This window comes from Tupaia chinensis, unplaced genomic scaffold (assembly GCF_000334495.1).
Source record: "Tupaia chinensis unplaced genomic scaffold, TupChi_1.0 Scaffold000515_1, whole genome shotgun sequence".
NCBI lineage: Eukaryota > Metazoa > Chordata > Mammalia > Scandentia > Tupaiidae > Tupaia > Tupaia belangeri.
Window position 1 is genome coordinate 5165896 of NW_006160028.1, and position 18364 is coordinate 5184259.

Genomic DNA, 18364 nt, shown 5'->3' on the forward strand with positions numbered 1-18364 from the left:
TCTTCATATTCTTGCGCAGAAAAAAAAAAAAAAAAAAAAAAAAAAAAGATAAAAATGAGAGCAATTGGGAGGAGTCACCAGGCCTTTAAATCCCCTGAATGTCACATAAGCTAAAGGACGGATGCTTGTAACAGTGCAGAGAGGGGCAGCAGCAGTGGCCACCTCCTCTTTGCACCTCTGCGGAAGGAGGGTAAATATTCCCACTTGTCAATGAGGTGAGTGGATTTGCAGCATTATCATGCAATTTTTGATACATGTGTAACCCAGTTTTTCTCACTAGTTAAATCGATTAAACAAACGTTGTGGCAAGAATATTTCTTGAGTTTCCCTTGGCATTGAGAAATCAGATGTGTTACCTGGAAATTCTTCAGGAAACTAATCATCGAGGAGAATTCATGAAGTCATATATGAATCCTGATGCCACGTGACACATAATTACATGGTGATGACGTCTCACAATACTGGTATAACATTTGGCAGTTTATAAAATGCTCTCATGGGTTTTGTGCCCTTTGCTTTTCAGATCACTCTTAGCTCACCCTGGATGGTCTCGGTTTTATCATCCCTCATGCAACACACCCGGTACTACCTCACAACAACAGGCAACATGACGGTTTTCCCAAGCACTAGACACCTGCATCAGTGTGCTAATACCACGAGAGCTTTGTTTTTCAGGTCTTTCCTTTGTTTGCTTATTTTTAAATTTTAATTAATTAATTAATTTACATTCATTCGCTCAGTGTCATCACAGCATACAAAATGTGATTTCCCATCCAGAATATACTGCATAGTGGCTTAATCATATATGTCATAATTTTCCATTTCTACTTTCATATATATATATATACATTTACACATATATATATAAATGTATATATATACACACACACACACATATATATATAAATTTTCCATTTCTAGTTTCATATATTAATATGTGTGTATATATATATATTTTCTCCCTATTTCTCACCCTCGGCCATTTCCCTCCCTCCTCCCACACCATCTCTGGTGTCTACAGTTGTTTTCCATTCCTTTTCGTTCCCACATTTTATTGACTCCCAAAATTTCTTAAATAATCTAACTACTTTCAAGAGCAAGTTCAGCTGATGTTTGCTTTGTGTTCTATGAACACATCACCAGGTTGAGTCACATTTACATGAGAAATCTGGGTCTCGGGAAGGTCAGAGACTTAGTTAAGGTAGCAGCTTGATGAGCTCCTTGTAGATACATTCTGCTTTGGAGTCCACACATGCTCCCTCTGTCGCTCAGCATCTGCACAGAAGAAATTTTACCTGAGAGTTCATCAGGCGGATAGTGGTTTTCGTGCCCACATCTTGTTGGAAGTTGGCTGTGGGTGCCCCATTAAACCTCAGGACTGCATCGTGATTATCTGTAAACCACAAGGAGACAGAAAATTAGTGGTGAGTGCTGGAAATACTTAGAGAGAAGGACAGAGGAAGAGAAGGCGGGAAGAAGGGGAGAAGTCAAGGAAATACTTCCTAATCTTTTTCTATCCTCTCATGATTAGGAATAATACACTTGCGCTCAGGTGAAGCTCATAGACAGAGAAACCCACTTGTCTGCCAGCCCATTGCTAAGGAGGTCCATATCATACCATTCCTGAAACCCATTCAATGACACCACAGTGCCTAGGCATGACAGGTAAGGAGCAGGCCAGTCTGCTGCGTACAGTGGAATTACTGCTCCAGTTACCAAAGGAGCAAGCCAAACATGCTCTTGGTATCACCAGTAGATGATATTTCTATTCCTGTTGGAAAATGAAGACACTACCATATGCTCAGCTTATCTCACAAGTGTGAAGTACCCGACTGCATTATGAAAACTGTGCAGCACTTGGCAGATGGAGAGATGAACTGTGGTATCCAAAACGCCCCTAAGTATCCCATTCAGGAATCTGAGGCCCAGGGAAGGGTCATACCCCTGGTGTGGCATAAATAAGGCAGGACGTTATTGGGCTAAATTAAACGCCATGTTTTCTTCCTTTCTTTCTTTCCTTTCTCTTTCTTTCCTTTTTTCTTTCCTTTTTTTTAAATAAGTGAGTACATTGTCAGAAATAATATAATAAATCCAGTAAGATTAAACAGGCTACCTTTAAGAAAAAAAAAAAAAAAAAACACTAATTACTCCTGGACTTCATCTCCTTGACCTGTAGCTATTTAAGCAGTTTGGAAGACCTACAGAAGTTTCTATGCCAGCATTGATCTGATGGGGAAGAGAAATAGCGACTCTTAAAAACTATATGTTTTAATTTTTTTCTATCCCAGGCACAGGTGTAAGTGCTAAAGATAATGGTTGTGAGTAAGAAAGGCAAAGTCGTTGCTTCAGAGATCTTCCATCCTTCTACACAGAGAGAGACAATAAGTAAGCACAACCGCCTGTAGCTAAGATGTGTATAGACTGTGACTAAAACTGTGAAAAAATAAACTGAGTTGTGTGGCCAAGACACTGAGCCTCTGCAATCCTGTGAGAGCTCATCTAAACCTTAGTTGATCCAGCAAGTTTGGAGTTCACCACTGGAATCAGCACCAGATTTGGGGGTCATCCCAGTGCTCTGTGTTTCTATTTCCCTTCACCGGAGCTTGCTTTGGGGTCACTATTCATCCTCACAGATAAGGCTGGGGAGAACAGAGGGCATCTGGCTCAATACAAGACGATCTGGGAAATAAAAAATCAAGAAAGATTAAACAGGCTACCTTTAAAAAAAAAAAAAAAAAAAACACTAATTACTCCTGGACTTCATCTCCTTGACCTGTAGCTATTTAAGCAGTTTGGAAGACCTACAGAAGTTTCTATGCCAGCATTGATCTGATGGGGAAGAGAAATAGCGACTCTTAAAAACTATATGTTTTAATTTTTTTCTATCCCAGGCACAGGTGTAAGTGCTAAAGATAATGGTTGTGAGTAAGAAAGGCAAAGTCGTTGCTTCAGAGATCTTCCATCCTTCTACACAGAGAGAGACAATAAGTAAGCACAACCGCCTGTAGCTAAGATGTGTATAGACTGTGACTAAAACTGTGAAAAAATAAACTGAGTTGTGTGGCCAAGACACTGAGCCTCTGCAATCCTGTGAGAGCTCATCTAAACCTTAGTTGATCCAGCAAGTTTGGAGTTCACCACTGGAATCAGCACCAGATTTGGGGGTCATCCCAGTGCTCTGTGTTTCTATTTCCCTTCACCTGAGCTTGCTTTGGGGTCACTATTCATCCTCACAGATAAGGCTGGGGAGAACAGAGGGCATCTGGCTCAATACAAGACGATCTGGGAAGAGATGACCACAGAATTAAAGGATTTCATTTATTTCAAGGCAAAGCTACTAAGCCTTAGGAATCTGGATGCTTCATTCACAAAAACGTAACCCTGTCCTCAGTCACAGAATACAATCTCATCCAGGTGGTGTGAGGGTTATGTGTGGTGTACATAGTCCAAGGTTTTATCAGCTCACAGGGCACACAATGACCTGCAAACAGAGCAGAAGGTACACCTTTGCACAACTCAGAATTGCAACAGGTTCTGTCATAATCGGTCACTGGTTTCAAAAATGATCAGTAGTAATCACAAGAGAAATGCAAATCCATCGGAAACTTCACTGAGTCAGCCCACTCCACAGATGAACGAAGTATCAGTGAGAATCCACGAAGAAAAGCTGACAAGCACAGATGGAACAATTGAGGCTTCATAAAAGGGCTATTTGCAGGCTGTGAGAGAGCTGCCTGACAAGGGCTGAGGCCTTCAGTCAAGGGAGAGACTGCTCTGCAGGGGGACCTCTGCGGGGTAGATGCCCTGACCTCACTGTCCTCCTCAGCTTCATACCAATGCTTCTCCAGGTTAGTCCCAAATAAAAGCCAGAAAGAAATGAATACCTGTGGACGTAGTCCAAATGTCAGCCTCTCAGGGAACACAGCCAAATGGAAGAGGGGGGAAGGTGCGTTTCCAGGGACAAATGGAGAACAACCAGAAGAGGAGGGTTAAGACAAGACCTCAATAGTCTTCACAAGGAAGGATGGGGCTGGGTGATGGCTCACGGGTAAAACGCATGCTCTTTCGGCTGATCCACACGGGCAGGCTCCAGGCTGATGTCCAGGGACCTTCCTAAAAAGGCTAGACACACAAGTGGCTGTGATCTGGGGGCTGGCTAAAACTGGGGTTGGGTCTTTCCTTAAGACCCCACTGGGAATGCCGGGTTTTCTCTGTCTCTCTTACTCATGGAATAAATTTTAAAAACCTTTAAAAAGAAGAGAGAATTGTTTTGGTCATTCAACAAATGTTCATTGGGCATCTACCCTATGCCAGTACAGACCTAGGTGCTGAAGACAATGGTTGTGAGTAAGAAAGACAAAGTCCTTGTTCAGAGATCTTCCATCCTTCTACACAGAGACAGACACGAAGTAAGCACAACTGCCTGTAACTAAGATGTGTATAGATTGTGATTAAAACTGTGACACAATAAACTGTGTTGTATGATCTAGACACTGAGAAAAATGCCCTTTTCACAGAGTGATGTTTCAAGGACTATGTGGCACCTCAGACCCAAAGGATGGACTGGTATGGAAAGGGTCCAAACGTTTACTCCAGGTAGAGGACATAGCAAGGGTCGAGACCCCAGTGAGGGTCAGGACATGGCTGAAAACAAGGAAGTGAAGAGAAGAAAAATGAAAGCTACAGATAAAGAAGCCAGAAGTCAGGAACGAGATCGTGCAAGGCTATGGAAGCCCAGGTCTGAACTTTGGATTTAATTTTAAAAAGAAAAAACAAACACAAAACAAACAGAAAAAAAAAATCTTTAAAACAGGCCACTGACATGTCCACATGATGAAAGAATAGGATCCTTATCTGTTAAACCATCCCTTGCTATTGATGGTTGAAGAACTTTCAAACTCGGGACCAGCAGTTAGCATAATGGCTATGTTGCTGGACTCCCATGTAGTCGACCGCGGTTCACGTCCTGGACCTGGCGGCTTAAACTCACGCCAGGCAAGAGGAGAATGGAGGAGAATGGATCGCGACGTGGCCATCTCCCCTGGAGGGTGATTTCTCGCTTTCTATCTGTCTGTCGCTCTCGCTCTGTCTGGCGAGCGCATGTGCCCTATAGCAAAAACCTCTAAAAAAAAAAAAATTTAAAGAACTTTCAAACTCAAATAGTCCTTTAGGAAATCTCCAGAAAAATCCACAACCGGGCTAGCCAGTGGATGCCAGTGGCAAGTTGCTTAAGGTAGGTGGCTGGATCCCATATGGCCAACTGTGCAGTTCAAGCCCCAGACCTGGCAACTTAAGAAACATGCCAGGTGTGTGTGTGTTACTGCCCAAAATCCCGAGAGGAGAATGGAGAAGAAATTGCTGCATGGGAGGTGCTTTCTTGTTTTCTCTCTCTTTATCTGGCTAGCACCTATGCCCTGTAGCAAAATTTAAAAAATAAATAAAGGGAAAAGAAAAAAAGAAAAAGGAAAAGAATAATTCACAACTACTAGGATCCCAACAAACAAGCCTGTCAAGAGAGAAGGCTACAGAACACAAGATTTACCTCATCTCTTTAACTTAGTATTAGAGCTCAGGGGGAAAAAAATGCAAATTACAGAAGGAAGAAATAAATGCATCACTGTATGGAGATATGCAGGTGACATAATTACATACCTAGTCAGTAAATTCATAAAAGCATTAAAATCCACTGCCTCCATGTACACTAACTCTAACTAGCTAGAAATGATCATGAAAGAGGTGTTATCACAATTTATCACTAAATATTTGTATACTTTCAAATTACCTTAATGAATCATATAACCATTTATGTAAACTTACATCCTGATTCTGACTGGAGAAAGTAAATACACTACAGATTAGGGCTGAAAAGCTATGGCCTGTGGCCAAATCTGGCCCATCTTTTATTTGCGTAACGAAAGTCTTATTGGAACATAGACAAGCCTATTCACTTACTGCTATCTAGGATTGCTTTAGCACTACAAGAGTAGAGTTGAGCAGTTTTGAAAGATAAATATGGGCTTCAAAGTCAATAATATTTGCTATCTAGATCCTTCCAAAAGAAGGTAGCTGACCCCAATATAACCGATGATGCTCTCCAAGCTACTCAGTCCAAAGGCGTGCTTCCAGTCCTGCGCAGGAACTGTCCCACCACTGCAGACCCTGATGCCAATAGTTACCAGCCCCCGAATTCCACCCCCTTGGACTTCCACCACATGGTACACGCCTGGTTCTCATCCAGTCTCTCTCTCTGGCCCTCCTGAATTCTTCTGTTTGTCCTGTCTGTTCCCTGTCCTTTCAACATAAACCTTTTTTCTAGGTTTTCTAGTTAACCTTCTTACCTGGACTACAAGTATCTCTTTACCACAATACAAAAGACAACTGAGTCTGCTCTCCAGACCTGACTCTTTTCTAGAATCAAATACCAAACTATATAGATGTCCACCCAGAGAAATCCAGAAAGATTTCAGACTCGACGCACCCAAAATGGAATCTGCCTTCCTCCAGGAAACATTCTGTGATCCCATGTAGCCACTCTCAGGCTTGAAACTCCTGAGCTCGCTCACGTGAGGTCATTTTTCATTAGACACGAGGTTCTGACTCTTCCACCTCACGTTACTTCTCAAGTCAGGCTCTTTGTCTTCACCACCACGACCACTGCCCAGAGAGGTGGGGCACTTTGACCTGGATGTAGCAACAGTTCTTAATGATAGAGAGAGCATACAGTAGCAGAGAAAAGGACCATAGAGAAGGGAGACATCGCTCCAAAACACACACGATTCCATCACTTCTTGGCTCAAAACCTAGGGTTCTCCATGGCTTCAAGGATAAAAGCCAAAGTCCTTATTGTGACAACATCTCAACTGACACCTGACCACCTTTCTGGCCTCATTTCTCACCCCTCTTCACCCTCTGGGTCCCGCATCGTTCAAACAGGATTATCCACGATGCCCAAACACAATGCACTTTCTCCCATGCAGCCTTTAACTCAACTCAGCATGTTTCTCTCCTTTCTTCCAGGGAAGCAAGGAAACAAGACAATCAAGGGATTTTTTTTTAACCTGATACAGGATTAATCATGAGTTTTATTATGAGGGTGTCTTTGTGTCAAATGATCTGCTTTCAAACTCCCATCTACTATTACCCAGTTGTGCAACCTCTTGAGCCTCTACACTTAGCTAATCAGCGAAACAAGAACAATAATCTTAGCTTCCCTCCCTCATAGGACCGCTTGAGAGGCTCGAACAAGCAAGGCACGTTAGGCACACAGCAGGTGCACAAAAGATGCTCCCGTCGGTGACATTGTTCTTAAAACCAAACGTGGTACAGTCCGAAATGAAAATTCCAGGGAATCTGAGACACTTCACACATGTAAATAAACTACTAAAAATAACAGAAATTTATTGGGCCCATCATTGGTTTGGGGCACTGCTGGAGGCCTCATCTATTATTTTGTTTGTTTTCATTTGCTGTAGGGCACATACACTTGCCTGAGAGAGACAGAGAGACAAAGAAAAAGCGAGAAATCACTCTCCTGGGAAGGATGACCACACTGCTACCCCTTCTCCTTCATCATCCTCTTAGGATTTGGGGCATGCAGGCACACACGCCTGGAGTGTTTTTCAAGTTGCCGGGTTCAGAACGGCAACCACACAGTCAGCCATGTGGCATCCAGCCACCTTAACTACCACACCACAAGCTGGCCTGGCCCAATACATTGTTACAACCTCTCTGGTAAACAATATTGCAGTGGACAAATAAAATAAAATAAAATAAAACCTTCAAAATTGGGCCAGCAGGTGACATGGAGGTTAAGGTGCTGGATCTCACATGGTCGACTCTAGTGTTCTAGTCCCAGAACCTGGTGGCATGTGTGTGCCTCCTCAAAGTCCCAAGAGAAGAATAGAGGAGAAGGGATGTGGTGTGGACAATGCCACCAGGGGGTGATTTCTCACTTTCCTTTTCTCTCTCTCTCTCTCTCTCTCTCTCTCTCTTTCTCTTTCTTGTGAGTTCATGTGCCCTATAGCAAAACTAAACAGTTTCATTATATGAAATTCTTAAAAAAGCCGCAAAATGTATCTTATTTGAGACTTCTAGCCTCATTCCTGAGAATATTTCCCCATTGGAGAGCAATAGTAGCTGCTTAAGTTACCCACACAAAATCTTTGTTAGCCCTATTTATTTGTAAGCACAAATAATTTGAAGCCATCTGATATATTCAAAAGTTGGAAACGGTCTCAACAAATTCCCGATGTAGCAGGAAGTCTCTGGGTCTGGCACGCTGACTGGAACTTGGAGGCTTTAATAAAGGGCCTTTCCTCTCCCTTTCTCCTTTGTATTCTAAGCTCCTATTTTGTATTGTCAATGGATCCATGAGTGAATAAAAAGGATAAATGGATGAATGCCTTAAAATATTTATTAGACTTAAGTGCCCAGAGGATATACCTTATAAAAGACATTTGAAGAACATCTGAAGTCTAACATGAAATTTTCATTATATCTCAAGATCAAAGTCCTTCCATGGAAATACTTATTAGAAGTTGTAACTGATGTCTACAGAAAGAGATTATTTTAATGGTCTATTTAAATCCCTCCAAACTTGAAAGAAGTAATAAAAGCAAAACTATATCCAATTCACAGAGGTATCAGGCTCTGCCTTACACTGCAACTCAGTTTCAGCCAGGCATACAATTATAACTTGACATATTAGAGAAGGGCCAGTTGACATCTGAGATACCTAAACATTATCATTATGTAGCAAAAGTAGGCAAGAGAAAAAAAAAAACAGTTTCATTATATATGAACAGAAACAAATCACATTTAGTTTTTTTCTTTTTCTTTCTCTATTATTTTTTAATTTTGCAGAGAGCATGTACACTAGCCGAGGAGAATGAGGGGGGCCAAGAAACCATCCCTGGTCACACCACAATCCCTCTCCTTCATTTCTCCCACCTGTCAGGATTTGGGGCATGTACACAGACACACAGACCTGGCATCCACCTCAAGCTACTGGGTCTAGGAATCAAACTGCACAGTGGGCCATCTAGGATCCAGCTGCCTTAACCACCATGCCATTGGCTGACCCCACATTTGGTTTCTAAGAAATAAAATCCAAAAGAAAGCAAAAAAGGCAAAAGCAAAAGTTGGGGTGGGGCTCGTCATCTTGGCAGCTTTCATTAGCCTAGAAAGAGGCCTAGGGTTTAGTCTTGACTGGGCCCCCAGCCCATTTAGGGAGGTAGAAAATGTGATCTCACCGCTTCTCTCTGCTCTACAGATTCCAGTTCGGTTCTACTTTTCTTCTTTGAGGGGCTGTGCTTGGTTTCAGACCATTCTTCCTGGCAGTCATAAGAAGAGCATAAAAAAGGAGACCCAGAACCTCACCTGCTCCAGTACCTCCCCCGACAGAAGAGCAAAGCTTCCTGTGCTTCGTTTTCTTTAGTCTTATTCATTTCACAATAATAGAAAACACATTCTTGTAAAATGTGGAATAAAGGCCTTATGCAAATCCATAGCTCTCTGTTGTATAGGTATACAATACAAATAGACTTCCTATTTTTATTAAATGCAAAGGGTTTCTAAAAAAGCAACTTGATATATTTTAAGCAGTGTTTTTTTTTTTTTTTTAAGGGAGATTTTTGCTATAGGGTACATGCACTTGCTGGAGACACAGAAAGTGAGAAATCACACACACACTCCCAGCGGGAGGTGGGGGGAATGGCCATGCTGTAATCCCTTCTCCTCCAATCTCCTCTCGGGATTTTTGGGCACACATGCACACATGCCTGGTTTGAATTTTAAGCCACCAAGTCTGGGACTTGAACCATGGTCGGCTATATGGGTGTCCAGCACCACAACCACTATCCCACCTGCTGGCCCCAGACCAGTAATCCTTAAACCTTTCTTGAGTCATAGATCTTTAAATCAATTGCAAGCTATGGTAGCTCTCCTGAGGAAGATGCACAGACACACACATTACACACATCTAACGCACTGATATTTTTGCATGCAATTTTAGGACTTCATAAACACCCTAAAGTTGATTGACAGCCCCCAAGTTAACAAGTTCTGCTCTAATTAATTCTTTTCAAAAAAAAAAAAAGGGGCAGAAAATTATCCAGATAGCTGAAGCAAAAAGAGTACTCTATTAATCAGGTAAAAATAACAGAATTTCAGAACCTGAAAATGAAGTAAAAATCTATGCTCCAAGTATTTTCTAAGGCCAATTGCAGTGGTTTTGCTTATTGGTTATGGTAGAACTCTCTTGTCAAATGAAATCTTCTATAGCATGTCAATATTCAAAATATATATAAAATACATGTAAAAATATAAAATTATTCTGGGGCCAGAGGTGACGTGGTGGTTAAGGCGCTGGACTCCCACATGGCAGATCATGGTTCAAGACCCAGACCTGGCGGCTTGCTTTTTTTTGAGAGGTTTTTTGCTATAGAGCATATGAGCTCATCAGAAAGACAGAGAGACAGAAAGTGAGAAATCAACCCCCAGGGAGGATGGCCACGCTGCAATCTCTTCTCCTCCATTCTCCTCTCAGGATCCTGGGCACACACACGTATCTGGCATGAGTTTTAAGCCACTGGTCTGGGACTCAAACCGAGGTCAACTACATGGGAGTCCAGCGACATAGCCATTACGCTAACTGCTGGTCCCATGGCAGCTTGCTTTACTCAGTCCCCCACGCCCTCGGCCCTCTTACTAACACTCTGGCTCTTTCTGGTCAAATTAAAATGAATAAATAGATAAAGTTCAGTAAAATAATAAAATTTAAAAAAATAAATAAATAAAACTGTTCTGACTGATAGAGATGCCAGTGACCTGGAGTCCCATGATTCCCCATGGCACTTCTGACTCTGAGAAAGACAGCTGAAAACAGTATCCTGGGCCTGTTCCACTGGCCCACCTAGCCACACTTGGGCCAGTACTACGAATGCCCAATGGGCACTGGCTATTCCGAGAACAACCTTGTCACTCAGCACATACCTATTTCCTGGCCTAGTTGGGAGGATTTCAGAGATCCTGCTGAGGAGACGACAGCACATTTGCCCCATGGTCCAGCCTTGGTCCTAATATTCTCTGTGGGCAGGAAACCCTCCCATTCAGAGGTGTTGAAGGGAAAATCTGTAGACTCTACCATAGACACATTCACATGGTCCCGGAGGTGGCAGCGCAGGGCCTCCGCACTGAACTTGACCCCAGGCCCTGGCCCCTTGTAGGACACTTTGTACTTGTTCATGTTCAGATAATTCTTCCGGATCTTTTGCAGCCTGGGGATAAGGTTTTTAGAAGAGCTGTCTTTGTTCCACACCTGGAAGGAAGCCTCTGGTTTGGCCTTGACTAGGTCCTTGGCACTCCTGTGGGGGTCCTGGGTGCTGCTTGAGGACACAGTCTGGGAACTAGACCCTATGGCCAGTTTCTCCAGACTCTTCAAAACCTGGAATTCCTTGGCTTGCAACTTAAGGGAATCGTAGTAACTCCCTTTCTTCTTCTCCTTCCACACACAAATGACTGCAAACAGGAGAAAGGCCAGGACGCAGCAGCTGAACTTCTTCTTCAGGTTGGTGTGAATCATAATGAGAGATGTTCAGAGAAGCCACTCGGTTCTGGGCAGGAAAACAAGCCTTAAAAAGTAGAACAAGGAAAAAGCATCATGTAAAGAAAATCCAAAATTGGCATGAGGTGGGTTGATGGGCCGAGCGATAGACTGAGAATGGGAGAACTGAATTACAGCCCAGATCTACCTCCTGCCAGCCATGCTACCTTAAGGAACTGTCAGAAAAACCCAGCCTCAGTTTGGACATTGAATGCAGAGTATCCCCTCAACTCTTCCTCCTTCCTCTCTGAGCCATGAACATCTCATGCGTCTTCCCACTATTACTTTTCACGCTCTAAATCTTGGCTTCTGGTTGCTTTGCTCTACCCCGCTCCCCACCCCTGACTATGATCTGAGCTTCTTGAAATCAGGAAGCACAGCTAACACCTCGCTTGGTTCCTAAAGTCTTTCACCATTTGTGAAATGAAGGCATGCATACTTTAAAAACAGACTAGGGACGAGCAGACTGACTTATCCACAGCACAAAACCCAAACTCTCTAAAATTCTAAGTGGCCTAGCATCCTTTCAAAAGACCTCTTGCCATAGGTGAGGCCACATGTTTGTGACACATCTCCCTAAGGACTGTGAGGCTGGAGTCCTAGGTGAGAAGAAGACCAAAGGTTGACTCTGCAGCATAGCATTCAACTTTATGTAGGGCATTAAGACAGGAAACTGACTCGCTACGTGACAGAGGATAGGAAATCTTGGTAAGATAAGAAACACGTGGCCAATTAAGGAAATGAAAACAAAAATTCATTAAGTATACTAGATACTATTTCATTTCATTTCACCATAACCAGGGCTACCACGATATATTACTGCAAGGAACACCATGCATTCATAGCCCAATATGAATGACATCTCCTGACTTGTGCAGAGGGTCCTGACCATCACCAGTCATGAGGTGTTATAATCTCTATTTTTACAGATTAGCATCCTGAGGCTGTAAGAGGGACGTGCCCAAGACCGCAGAGCTGAGTACATTTCTGCACTGCAATTCAAATCCAATTGCATTTGATTTCATAACCCACATCCTCTCCACTACACCATGCACAGAACCACTGTAAGTTCTGGAAAATAGATTTTACTAAGCAAATAGAGACTGAATAGTCCCCTTTATATCTGGCTAAAAGCTTACTTTGTTTTCTCAGAATTTATTGTGTAACTGAATGGAAGATAGAAGCACTTTGAACTCAAACAATGTCTGTTTCTTTTGCACAACATTAAATTCTTCCCTCAGTCATGAGGTTTATTTACCAAAATGAGTCAAAGCAGTTTCCCCCAGGGTTCTCCTAATTCACTAGGAGACTGAAGTTCCTTTCCATGGAGTCTGCTCCTAACAGTATTAGGGATAAGGTAATAGTTTTGGACTATCCATCAAACCTCAGTTCTTGTTCCTATTCTTGGTGACCTAAGGCATGCTGTTTAATATTTCTGCCCCTACGTTTCTGTAGCAGAGTTTTCTCTGCCCTATCTCAGGCAGAGTGTTGGGAGAATCAGATGGAGGATGGAGTCCTTGGCTTTGAACGAGGTGAGCACCAAAGCAGAGGAGGTGTTCTGAACCAAGATGGGCAAGCAGCCCTCAGCATGAGGGCTACATGGAGGTGAGGGGATGGGTGAGTGATGGCAGAATGGAGTGCAGGCCGTGCCGCATCAGTCAGAGCGTCACGATTTCCCTCTGAGACTCTTTCATTAACTGATATCCAGATCGTTCTTAGAATCCACTGACAGGACCAATCAACACAGTACTTCCAGGCTCTAGGGACCAGCAGATCTGGGGATGCTGGGTTCCTGCCTTGGGCTGCTGAAATTTTGGAAGTGATAATGTACACAAAGAAGAATAATTCGGGCATAAGATGATGAAGTAGGTGGTGGGGGAGCTCATTGTACCATCAGAAAACTAAAGAATTCAATTCCCTTAGACACCCAACACAGCTAATCACATGACATAATAACTGAAGAAGAATTAGATAAGAAGGAAAATAATAATTAAGGAGGGCTTATCATATGGTAGGTTCTTTGCCTGCAGCATCTCATTGAATCCTTTTTTTTTTTTTTTCTGAGAAGTTTTTGCTATAGGGGCGTTCGTTCGCCAGACAGACAGAGACAGAGAGACAGAAAGCTAGAAATCATCCCCCCAAGGGAGATGGCCACACCGCAATCCTTTCTCCTCCATTCTCTTCTTGGGATCTTGGGCACGCACACACACGCGCCTGGCATGAGCTTTATTTATTTATTTATTTGTTTTTTGGAGAGGTTTTTGCTATAGGGCGCATGAGCTTGCCAGAGAGACAGAGAGAGACAGATAGAAAGCGAGAAATCACCCCCGGGGGGATGGCCACGCTGCAATCCCTTCTCCTCTATTCTCCTCTCGGGATCTTGGGCATGCACACACATGTGCCCAGTGTGAGTTTTAAGCCACCAGGTTCGGGACGCGAACCGCGGTCAACTACGTGGGAGTCCAGTGACATAGCCATTACACTAACTGCTGGTCCCACACCTCATTGTGTCTTTACCATAATACTATGGGACAGATATTACAATCCTACCTTAGAAAGTGAAGATACCGAGTCTTAGCAAGGGTACAGTGTTTCTCCAAGGTCAACAGCTATTAAATACTAGAAATAGGATTCTAGCCCAGGTCTGTCTGACCCTAAAGTTTAGTCTTTCCACTAAAGGACAAGCATTTGTGATAAAGGACAGTGAAAGTCAATGCTAACCAAATAGGACACAGACATCGGGGTCCTAGAGAGGCAATGTGATGTGTCAGACAATCACAGATAAGCCATCTTCCCCACTAAAGGTACTCCAGCCATCACTGCTGGGCGCCATTTCACGATTCAGTGGGCCCTTCCCCATTAATTAGGTTTTGAGGCCTAATCCTCATAAATCCTGTGAGATAAGCAGAACAGATTTTGGGGGTTCCATGAAACAAGCAAAGAAGATTTGGGGTTTCATCTATAGCTGAACAAGTTATGGTTTTGGAAATACAAGTAACTTTCCAAGTTGCATGAGTGATTTAGAAAGGTGAACTTGAAAATCGACTTGTACACATATGAATAAAGGACGTGGCCAAGAGGAACCCGATTCACCGTCTCAGAGGCTGAGGCTCGAAGGGGGCTGGTGGCTTCCTGCCAGCACCGACTCTCCAAGTAGGGCTTTTTGGGAAAGGAGAGTTTCCCAAACAAAACCACTGACAGCCCAACAACCCTATGATGGCCTCAGCCTTCATGGCCTGTGCCCTGTCATGGTCTCAGGGCACTCGTCTGACACGTACATAGGGTTTCACATGGCCGCTCGATACCGCTTTGAATGAACCTGTAAGTCCACCATCCTGTAAAGCTGGCGTTTCTGGTCACAGGCACTAAGACCCTTTCTTATCTCTCGAGCTGGTCTAATAAGAACGAGACTAAAGAAATTCCATCTAAGCAGCACAATTGAGGAAAAAAGCAGTAGCAAAATTTTCTTCACAAATTACTTGGGAAAACACACTAAGCTTTGAACTTTCCAATTTCACCAACGGATTTGTTTAGCTTCCAGGCATCTGCATTGCTGTATTCTCTGTCTTTGTCCATTTGCTGACCATCTCAAACAGCATTTCCCTTCTGTCCCTGACACTCGGTGAAGAGCGCAGTCCCTGCTCCCTGGGGCTCATAACCAGTGTTTGGAATGCTTGCTTTTCACGCCTGCCTCCACTGCTAGAGAAGTCCTTCTCCTGCAACAATGAGACCCAATAACCAGCACAGTGTCTAAAATAGAGCAGCTACTCAATAAAAGATTATTTAACAGATGTGACTACACCAGTGGCTCCTTACAGCCACCATACGGTTTCTAAGAGAAGAATACAATAATAAGTTGTACTACCACTCCCAGAGACCAAATCAACACCGAGCCAGCGGAAAGAAAATCTCCAACTAAGGAATTCCACCTTGCTCCACTCGCTACATCATGCTCAGTATCAAACGTAGTGCTTGGTGCATGGCAGGTGCTCAGAAAAGCTTGCCTGAATTAAATCATTTCAACCTTATGTTTATAATTCATAGAAATGGGCAAGCCACCTATCTCCACCCCTGATTACTCGTTGAATCAGCAGTTAAAGAGGACTTTTAAAAAGAAATATAAAGATAAAGAAAATGGCCAAGCTGTAGCCAGACACTGGACCGTGAGACTCCTTGCTAACATGCTCTACCACAAAATTTTTCATTCAGGAAAATGTGGCTGTGATAGCCCACGCTCTGAGTATTTCTTACCTGCTTCCACAGCTAATCTCCCTGGGGCTGCAGGTCCTCCAGGCTCTCAGGAACTAGCACTGCTCTCCATGGAAGGGGCATTGGCTTTATTGGGTCTGGAGGCCAAGGCTCATTTTTCTCAGGATGATGAAAAATCATCTGCAAAGATGGGGGGGGAGGTGAGAGTTGTTTTCCAGCAGAGGCAGTGTTAAACATTAACAATATGGTGAGGCACATCTTCAGATCTGGGCTCTAGTTCAACAAAGGAAGCCCTGAGGGCTCAGAAAAGAGAGATGAGCCTATTACAGGTGCAAGGCCCTGGATCCCTGCACAGCTCAGAGCCTAGAAACAGACCAACACTGGGTGAGAATGAACTAGGAAGACGCAGCAGGTATCACCAGCCAGCCCGGGAAGAGAAGGTGGTTAAATCTTTGGCTTGAGGATAAATAGAAAACAATTAGGTTCATCCCAAAATAAATCCGGGGCAGATTCTTTTTTTAAATGATTTATTTTCAAAGAATATTTAATGATAGGTAAAAGTTTCATCGACATAATTTTAACGCAAAACATAGGTTACAGAGGACAGCAGATGGTGTAGTGGTTATGTCACTGGACTCCCACTATGGGGCCAGCTATGGTTTGAGTCCCAGACTTGTGGCTTGAAAATGATGCTGGGCACTTGTGCTGGTGAGCCCAAGTTCCTGGGAGGAAAATGGAGAAGGGATTACACTACGGCCATCCTCCCAAGGAGTGATTTCTCGTTTCCCCTCTCACTGTCTCTGTCTCTCCCCAGCGAAAGCACACATGCCCAAAACAAAAACAGGTTACAAAACTGTAAATACGATCAAAATTCAGGGGGGGAAATGTAAAAATTTTGTAAATACATGCGAGGGCCAGCTTTTGGACAACCACATAGTTTGAATCCTGGCCCTGGCACCTTGAAAAATATTCCAGGCACATATGCATGCATACCCCAAATTCTTTTATTTTTCTTTTCTTTTTTTTTTTTTTGGAGAGGTTTTTGCTATAGGGCGCATGCGCTCACCAGACAGACAGAGAGAGACATAGAGACAGAAAGCGAGAAATCACCCCCCAGGGGGGATGGCCACACTGCAATTCCTTCTCCTCCATTCTCCTCTTGGGATCTTGGGCATGCACACACACGTGCCCGGCGTGAGTTTTAAGCCACTGGGTCCGGGACTCAAACTGCAGTCGACTACGTGGGAGTCCAGCAACATAGCCATTACACTAACTGCTGGTCCCAAGGATGTTATCTTTTTTTAGAACTTTTATGTATAGTCTAAAACTTGCAAAATGTATATGCATTACATTTTGAGTTTGAGAAAATATTATAAAAATATAATTCTATATTTGCCAGCTCTTTCTTTTCTTTTGATGTAGTTCAAAAGAAGAGCAAAGGAAAGTTTAATATATTCAGTTGTATGGAAATTCCAACTTCCATACAATGAAAAGTAAATACTATAATAAAAAGGAAGCCACAAACCAAGGTGTCAAGAGATTTAATACAGTAAAAAGTCCCTGGAAAAAAAAAGGTAATCAACATGAACAGATAAATCACAAAGTAAAGAATTCAATAACAAGCACACGATGTTATGGTTAATCTTGAGAGAAACTCAAAAATGGCAACTGGAGCATTAAGAAACCAGTTTATACAATCAACATTAGTTGATAATATTCAAAATGAAGATATTCATTGTTGTACAGATTATAATGGAGTTGATAAACATTCAAAATAACATTTTAGAGGGAACCAGCAGTTAGCGTAATGGCTATGTTGCTGGACTCCCACGTAGTCGACCACGGTTCATGTCCCGGACCCGGTGGCTTAAAACTCACGCCGGGCGCGTGTGCATGTGTGCCCAAGATCCCGAGAGGAGAATGGAGAAGGGATTGCGGCGTGACCATCCCCCCTGGGGGGTGATTTCTCGCTTTCTGTCTCTATGTCTCTCTCTGTCTGGCGAGCGCACGCGCCCTACAGTGAAAATCTCTCCAAAAACAAAAAAAATAACATTTTAGAAAGGTTAAATTCATTTAAAGTACTTAAGACATTGAATTTAAAACTCATGACTATTGGTTATTATTAGTTATTGTACCTCTAAGAAATAAGACTGAATAATTCAAAAGGAAAAAATATATATACATATGTATCAGTTCCCTCACATGTAAATATTTTCTATCTTACGTGGTGATAATAAGGATCAAAAAGCATTAAGGAAATAAAGAATGTGAGTTCCAAAAAGCAATAAACATATGAAAAAGAAAAACGCTTCTAATTCCAAAATTATTTTTAATGATTAAAATGTGTTAACAACCAACCTGCCAGTAACAGGGAAATAGCTAAACTAAAGCATATGCACCTGAGAAAGCATATCCACCCGCATGAACTTACGTAGCAATAAAGAAAAAAGTACTAAAGTATTTGAACAAAAACAGAAAAATAGGTACAAGGCACTGGACTCTCACATGACTGACCTGGCCACTTTGCTTCCTCGCCCCCCCCCCGCCCCGCCC

At 42.8% G+C, this 18364-nt stretch overlaps 1 protein-coding gene across 1 annotated transcript in view; it reads right to left on the reverse strand.

The window, feature by feature from the left end:
- The window catches only part of ST6GAL1 (ST6 beta-galactoside alpha-2,6-sialyltransferase 1), a 114930-nt gene that overhangs the window by 23839 nt on the left and 72727 nt on the right, over positions 1–18364 (reverse strand). Inside the window, exons 3-5 of the mRNA XM_006156749.3 lie at positions 15854–15991; positions 10993–11630; positions 1296–1393 (exon numbers count right to left, since the gene is read on the reverse strand). Of these exons, the coding sequence (XP_006156811.1) occupies positions 1296–1393; positions 10993–11581 (687 nt within the window). The 5' untranslated portion in view covers positions 11582–11630; positions 15854–15991. The remainder of the gene's footprint in view (positions 1–1295; positions 1394–10992; positions 11631–15853; positions 15992–18364) is intronic.